Raw genomic sequence first — 8,347 nt, 5'->3', positions numbered from 1 at the left:
AAATGGCACTTTAACAGAATACTCCAGATTTCTGACTTCTTTGGGAAACTTGGATCCGCTGGTGACACTAGGCCCACAGTCCCACACACCACCAGCTACCAGCCCCTTACAAAGGACCCCGGCCCCTGGGTTTGCTGCCATGTCCATCTCGCCACCTTCTTTGACTTCCTGGCCCCTATGGGCATGAGGTTGGTGACCCCAGGGAAAGTCAGGGATCTCTGAGGGGGCCCAGCTCCCTCTCTCCCTGAGGGGTCCCTAGTATCTGGGGCTGCTCTTTCTTCAGGGAACTGTCCCTGAGGTGCCACATCTTGGGGACCCCAGGATCAGCAACTGTAAATCAAACCCCAGGGAAATAGCAAGCTTCAGATTGCGGGTGACAATGGCATTCAAACAGGCCCCCCTGAAGGGAGTTCAACCATCATGGGCCCCACCATCCCTGAGCCATTGGGATGCCAAGGTGTGAACCACCGGGCATCTGCAGCCCCTTCCACCTGCTCTGGGAGGCGCTGCCTCCAGCTAACACAGACGTGTCCTCCGAGAAGAGCAGTGTTCTTCACAGGCCCTGGGTTGAGCAGCCTCCACCTCTGCTGAAATCTAGAACAGAGACCCCCAAGAGACTCAGCAAGATGGGGCACCGTGGCTTCCAAAAGCTGTGCCCCCTTCTTGTTGAGAAAATGGATTTTTCTCAATTTTCATATGCTACCCATCTGGAATGCTGTCCCTGGGAAGGCCCAGCATTCCAAATGGGTAGCATCTAAGAGTGGAGAAAAATCCATTTTTATTTGATGCAAAAGGCAAAGAGGAATCTAAGCTAAATTCTGTTCTTATTATTTCTGTATTAAAGAGACGAGTATTTGTAAAGATGGTGAAGAACAGGATGCAGAACTCAAATTCCCAGGTGAGCAGAAAGAGCATCCTCTAGAATTCTCTTTTTTGTTTTGTTTTGTTTTGTTTTGTTTTGAGACAGAGTCTCACTCTGTTGCCCAGGCTGGAGTGCAGTGGCTAGATCTCAGCTCACTGCAACCTCTGCCTCCCAGGATCAAGCAATTCTCCTGCCTCAGCCTCCAAAGTAGCTTGGACTACAGGCGCGTGCCACCACACCTGGCTAATTTTTTTTATATTTTTAGTAGAGACAGGGTTTCACCGTGTTAGCCAGGATAGTCTCGATCTTCTGACCTCGTGATCCACCTGCCTCAGCCTCCCGAAGTGCTGGGATTATAGGAGTGAGCCACTGCACCCGGCTGAATACTTTTTTAATCAAGTCTATAAAATCTTAAACACGTTGAATCATTGCCATTCACAAATCAGCCCTGGAACTGGAATTGATCCAATCCACACTCCTGCTTTGCAGAAAGTAGAGGCAAGCTCTCAGGAAGCTTGAAAGCAAAACACATTTCTTTCTTGATGAATAAGAAAGACTTATTTAACAAGTTTGATAAAAGGCCACAGTTATTCTGAGACAACAAAATTATCATTGGAAAAACTGAAGATATTCTATGCAAGGGACATTTTTGGAAAATAGAAGCCTCCTCTTAACTGACACCATTGTCCTAAGACTGCTAGAAGGTGGCTGCTGCTCTGGTTAGGAGGGTAGAGAGTGTCCCCAGGGTCCCCCTAGACCTGAGACCTTTGCCACCTGCAAAGTGGGAATGAGGGGGAGGTCTGTTGCTTACTCATCCACATACTTGGAAAGACTGGAGCAGGCAGACACCACCCTGCCACCAGGTATTGGCTGAGAATGACATGGAGATGTAAAATGACAACACTGACAATGGGATGGGCCCTGGATGTAGGGATATTGTGGTGCTGTCAGAGGTGAAGCCCCCTGGAATTTCAGGCTTAACAGAATGGGGGCAGATGGTGCTTTGCCTAAGAACAGAGTGATCTTCCCATTTATCCAGCCCTTCAGCCACAGCTTGAGAAAAACAAGATCGATTTTTCTTCGATGCAAAAGGCATCAAAAGGGTTTGATGGCTTGGACTTCCTTGGTGCAAAAAGTTTTTCTCCAGGTTCCTTGAAATGTGTAGCTTGGGGTCTCTGTCCTCTATAGTGTGCCTCGAGTCCTTAAGGTGGTGGAGTCATCACGACCACCCTGAGGAAGATGGGACATGGAAAATCTACATTTTCAGGCTTACTTGCTCATAAAAAATGTGTCCATCCCTAACAAGCTTCAGAACTGGATTTGTGCCTTTCTTTTCAAGGCCCTGTGGGTTTTTGTTTTCTGTCCTCCAAAGTACCATTCATTGATTTTTTTTTTCATTTTGGCCAACAGTCTTTTGTTTGTGGGCTGTATGCTAAAAAGGAAAATCTTCCAGTTAAGTAAGTTCTTCCAGTTAAGTAAGTTCCAGTAAGTTAAGTACTTACTGAGTACCTAGGCTAGGCCACCTACTGTGCTAAGCACTGGAGAGAGAAGGGCAACAAAAAGAGAGACTGCCGTGGCCCTCATTCACACAACAGATATTAAGAGTCAGCAAAGTGGCAGGGGCTCTCCAGGTGTCAAGGTTTGATGATTCATTCTCAGTGGGGGCAGCATCACCCCGGAGGGGGCAAAATTCATTCATTTTTTTTTTTTGAGACACAGTCTCGCTCTATCGCCCAGGCTGGAGTGCAGTGGTGCAATCTTGGCTTGCTGCAACCTGCACCTCCCACGTTCAAGCGATTCTCCTGCTTCAGTGTCCCGAGTAGCCGGGACTACAGGCACGCACCATACCTGGCTCATTTTTGTATTTTTAGTAGAGACAGGGTTTCACTATATTGGCCAGGGTGGTCTGGAACTCTTGACCTCAGGTGGTCCACCCTCCCAAAGTGGAGGGATTACAGGCGTGAGCCCCCACCCTTGGCCAAAAATTCATTCTTTCTATGTATAAAGCGATAGACACATCTACATAGATGTGAATACACACACACACACACACTGCTATCTGTGAAAGGGTGAGGAGATTAGGAAAAAAATCTCTAAGAATTCTCAGGGGGCAGGCCGGGTGCGGTGGTTCACGCCTGTAATCCCAGCACTTTGGGAGGCTGAGGTGGGCAGATCATGAGGTCAGGAGATTGACACCATCCTGGCTAATAAGGTGAAACCCTGTCTCTACTAAAAATGCAAACAATTAGCTGGGCGTGGAAGCGGCGCCTATAGTCCCAGCTACTCTGGCACGAACCTTGCAGTGGAGGCGGAGCTTGCAGTGAGCCGAGGTCATGCCACTGCACTCCAGCCTGGGGGACAGAGCAACACTCCGTCTCAAAAAAAAAAGAAAGAAAGAATTCTCAGGGGGCAAGGGCTGATAACTTTGTGCCCGGTGTTTGGAGGACAAAGGCCTCTGGAAGGAGCTGAGCATATTTCACAGGGACCCCTTCACCCCCTGTCCAAGCTCCAGGAGAGGCCTCCTTGAGGACCGGATGTTTGTTTGTTTGTTTGTTTTGAGACAGAGTCTCGCTCTGTTGCCCAGGCTGGAGTGCAGTGGCACCATCTCGGCTCACTGCAAGCTCCGCCTCCCGGGTTCACACCATTCTCCGGCCTCACCCTCCCAAGTAGCTGGGACTACAGGCGCCCGCCACCGGCCCGTTTCACCGTGGTCTGGATCTCCTGACCTCGTGATCCGCCCGCCTCGGCCTCCGAAAGTGCTGGGATTACAGGCGTGAGCCACTGTGCCCAGCCGAGGACCGGATATTTAAACCCATTCCTGAGGTTGTGTGGGAGTGGACAGGGGAATTCCTAGCGCTGAGGCTTGCAGTTTCCTGAAGCAGCCACCGCAGGATGGCCTGAGGTCATTCACACCTGGGTGTCGCTATTTAAATGACTGACTTCTACCCCTGCCTTTTCATTCTAAGGGTGAGGCACGTGGTTCCAAATATCTCAAACGGAATCTGTGCATTTCACATTCCCCATTCCCAGGGCAGCCGTCCTGGCTGCCTTCTGCTGCCCCATCCCTTGTCACTTCATAAAGAGAACCAAAGCCCCTTCCGTGGTGCTTCCCATCCCATGCTCCTGGCAGCCCTGGGGCTGGGGACCGGGGACCTGGGACTCTTTAAAAAACTCCCCGGATCCAACTCTGACAGCCAACTCCACACGGGCTCAGGGCACTGGCATTTGGAAACCATCCACAGTAGGCAATTTTATTGAAAATCAAATGAAAAGGAATATAAAGTAAGGGTTGTTTAAGGGGGAAGGCTTTTGAGTTTGCTATCTGTTTTCTTTTTCCCTGGGCATTCACACAAATATTTACTTTGTGGGCTGGTATAGGACTGACTTACCCTTTCTTGCCCTGAAACGATCTTGAATGCAGAGTCTCAAAACACGTTTGAGGCTCCCATCAGCCACTGCCATGGGCCTCAGGAGGTGATTTTTAAATCCATCTTAAGGTGGAAAGAGCTTAAGCGATAGTCCATTGAAATCCTCCCAGAATCTCTCTGCCCTCTGAGGAAGGCAGGATGGATATTCATCCCTATTTGGCAGATGAGGAAACTGAGGATCACGTAGTGAGTAGCAGAGCTGAAACGCGACTGGCCACCCAGCCCTCTTGCCTCAGGTGTATGTGCAGCCTGAAGGCTGGTGGCAAAGCTTTGCAGGAGACGGGGTCGGCAAGGGAAATCCTGTTGGTAAGAAACATGCAAGCCACAGTAACGTCTACAGTGTGTCCAGGATTGTTTGAGAGAGAGATCTTGGGTTGCAGTTAACAAAAACCTACTCAGAAAGGGGGCAGAGCGGGGGGCTTTTATAAAGATACAGAAATGAATGCCTCATAAAAGCTATGGGAGAGAACTAGGATAGCCCAGGCATCGCCTCTCTCATGCGTGCACACACTCGGGCACACACACGTCTCTGTCATTTCTCTCCCCCTCTCCATACCTCTGCTGACTTCTTCTCTCTCCAGTCGTGTGACAGGAAAGGACAACCTTATAGTCCCTTAGTTCAAAGGGCCAGCCCAGGGAGTGAGTGGCATCTCACAGCCCATTACCCCGACTCCTGGGAGTGGGCATCGGAAAAGCCCGACTGTGCCAAGTGTCCAACAAATACAGCCTGGGAGTGGGGTCATGCACATGGCCGCCAGGATGCCCCCTCCTTTGATCTGGGAAGTGCTCAAGAGGTTAAACAGACCCCCTTAAATAGACTTCATTTCCTTCTTCTAAGCCAAGCTTGTGCACCCTACGGCCCAGGACAGCTTTGAATGCAGCCCAACACTAATCCGTAAACTTTCTTTCTTTTTTTTTTTTTTTTTGAGACGGAGTCTCGCTCTGTCGCCCAGGCTGGAGTGCAGTGGCCGGATCTCAGCTCACTGCAAGCTCTGCCTCCCGGGTTTACGCCATTCTCCTGCCTCAGCCTCCCAAGTAGCTGGGACTACAGGCGCCCACCACCTCGCCCGGCTAGTTTTTTGTATTTTTTAGTAGAGACAGGGTTTCACCATGTTAGCCAGGATGGTCTTGATCTCCTGACCTTGTGATCCGCCCATCTCGGCCTCCCAAAGTGCTGGGATTACAGGCTTGAGCCACTGCGCCCGGCCTCCATAAACTTTCTTAAAACATTAGGGGATAATTTTTTTTTTTGCTTTAGCTCATCAGCTGTTGTTAGTGTTAGTGTATTTTACCTGTGGCCCAACACAATTCTTCTTCTTCCATTGTGGCCCAGGGAAGCCAAAAGATTGGACACCCAGTTCTAAGCCATCAGAAACTTTAGAGACATTCAATTCAGTAACAGTTTTTCAGGAGAAACACCATCACAATGAATGTGCTTACCATAATAACGTCCTGGTTTCAAACTAAAATACATGTAAATGGACGAGGCTTGGTGGCTCACGCCTGTAATCCCAGCACTTTGGGAGGCCAAGGAGGGCAGATCACTTGAACCCAGGAATTCGAGACCAGCCTGAGCAATGTGACAAAACCTCGTCTCTACAAAAAATAAAATAAAATAATTAGCTGGGCATAGTAGTGCACACCCATAGTCCCAGCTTACTCGGGAGGCTGAGGTTGGAGGATCACCTGAGCCTGAGGAGGTCAAGGCTGCAGTGAGCCGGGATTGCTCCACAGCACTCCAGCCTGGGCAACAGAGTGAGACCCCATATCAAGAAAAAAGAAAAGAAAAAGAAGATAGAGAAAGGGAAAGCAATATCTTTATACCTGGAAGGGTGCACCCCAAAACCTTACTAAGGCTAAGGCTCATCTTTGAGTAATGTGATGATAATTGTTTTATCTCTTTTTTGCTCATATCTATGTGTATATGTGTATGTGTGTGTGTGTGTGTGTGTGTGTGTATGTGTGTGTGTATATATATATATATGTATGTATGTATTTTTTTTTTACAACAAATATTTTATTTTGTGTACAAAAAAATAACAAAACCAGCCAGGTGTGGTGGCTCATGCCTGTAATCCTAGCAGTTTGGGAGATTAGCCGGGCATGGTGGCATGTGCCTGTAGTCCCAGCTGCTTGGGAAACTGAGGCAGGAGAATCACTTGAATCCGGGAAGTGGAGGTTGCAGTGAGCAGAGATCATGCCACTGTACTCAAGCCTGGGCCACAGAACAAGATTCTATCTCAAAAAATAATAATTATAATAATAATAAGTAAATATATAAGTACAATACAATAAAATACATGGAAAGCGTCTAGTCCTTTTCATATTAAAAATAATTAAATAATGCCAGGTGTGGTGGCTCAAGCCTGTAATCCCAGCACTTTGGGAGGCCGAGGTGGGCGGATCACGAGGTCAGGAGATCAAGACCATCCTGGCTAACACAGTGAAACCCTGTCTCTACTAAAAAAAGAAAAAATACAAAAAAATTAGCTGGGTGTGGTGGTGGCACCTGTAGTCCCAGCTACTCGGGAGGCTGAGGCAGGAGAATGGCGTGAACCTAAGAGGCAGAGCTTGCAGTGAGCCGAGATCACGGCACTGCACTCCAGCCTGGGCGACAGAGCGAGATTCCATCTCAAAAAATAAATAAATAAATAAATAAAATAAAAAATAACAAAACCACTTGAGTGGAACAATTGGAGTCTTGCTGCAATGGAGTTTGTATGATTTTTCTCTTGCTTGTTAAAGGTTGGAACCAGAAAAGCCTTCCTAAAGATGGACCAAGAAAGAGAGATGCTGAGAAGAGAGACCTCCAGCAAGTCCAGCCAGAGCCTTTTGCATTCTAAGCCCAGCGGAAAGTACTAGAGAAACCTCGTCCCACCAGGCCTCGTGTGATCCTGTGTGAGTTCATGTGATTCTTCTGTGTCATCTGTGTCAAAATACTGAGTTGCTTTTGTAGGACTTTAAAGATTGTTACCCTAGTGTTTCGCTTTCTAGACTGGTATTTTGAACAGTGTTATATTTTGGAGTGTGTGGGGAGAAGTGTTCTTTTTAAAAAATACCTATGAATGTACATGAACTCAGGTATATGAAGAATAGAAGTGTGTGACCCAGATGTCCAGGCCTGGTAGATGTAATTATGTGGTTCCACGTTGGGTCATGATGTTCCCAAATATCAAACCTCCTAAGAGTTCCAACAGACTCACGCTGGAGAAAACCTAAGACTTGTACTGGAGCCTCAGGGCAAAATTGTAGCCTTGGAACTATCAAGGCCTCGGGATAGTGAATTCAAATCTCAGTTATGGTCTGGCAGGATGGCTCACGCCTGTAATCTCAGCACTTTGGGAGGCCGAGGCAGGCAGATTACAAAGTCAGGAGTTTCAGACCAGCCTGGCAAACATAGTGAATCCCTGTCTCTACTAAAAATACAAAAATTAGCTGGGTGTGGTGGCACAGGCCTGTAGTCCCAGCTACTCGGGAGGCTGAGACAGGAGAATCACTTCAACCTGGGAGCTGGTGGTTGCAGTCAGCCAAGATCACACAACTGCACTCTAACCTGAGTGACAGAGCAAGACTCTATCTCAAAAAAAAAAAAAAAAAAATCAGTTTATTACAATACATTTAGAACACAAATCAGTTTTATTGCTTCTGTAATCATGACTAACATCTATATAGCACTCTACAGTTTTCAAAACATATCTCATTGAATCCTCCCCCAGCCCCTGGGAGGTAAATAGTATTACACTCCCCGTTTGACAGATGAGGAAGCCGAGGCCCTGAGAACTTACATGCCTGCCTAAAATCACACAGCTAGTCAACTCAAGATTTGGGTCTTGAACCCAGGTTTCTAATTCCATCTCATACTGTCCATTCTGATACACCAGATGGCCTAGTTGTTACAGTCCCAGGCCACAAGGACAGACCAAGTTCCTAGTCACCAAAGAGCACACACTGCCTAGGTACGCACACTCCTGTTCCACCGTGTTTAGAGAGACCCCCATTTTCCTTGCTACACTCTCTGCTCTTTCCAAGTTCTGCCCTCTCTCCATCCATCCATCCC

The 8,347-nt window shown here is 47.8% G+C and overlaps 1 protein-coding gene across 1 annotated transcript in view; it reads left to right on the top strand.

The window, feature by feature from the left end:
- FHAD1 (forkhead-associated (FHA) phosphopeptide binding domain 1) overlaps window positions 1-7,269 on the top strand; it is a 101,500-nt gene extending 94,231 nt beyond the window's left edge. The window contains exon 27 of the mRNA XM_011939914.1: window positions 7,036-7,269. Coding sequence (XP_011795304.1) covers window positions 7,036-7,152 — 117 coding nt within the window. The 3' untranslated portion in view covers window positions 7,153-7,269. The remainder of the gene's footprint in view (window positions 1-7,035) is intronic.
- Window positions 7,270-8,347: the final 1,078 nt, after the last annotated feature.

The sequence above is a fragment of the Colobus angolensis genome, unplaced genomic scaffold, assembly GCF_000951035.1.
Source record: "Colobus angolensis palliatus isolate OR3802 unplaced genomic scaffold, Cang.pa_1.0 Scaffold185, whole genome shotgun sequence".
NCBI lineage: Eukaryota > Metazoa > Chordata > Mammalia > Primates > Cercopithecidae > Colobus > Colobus angolensis.
Note: the sequence above shows the minus strand (reverse complement) of the source record. Positions and strands in the feature narration are given on the sequence as shown.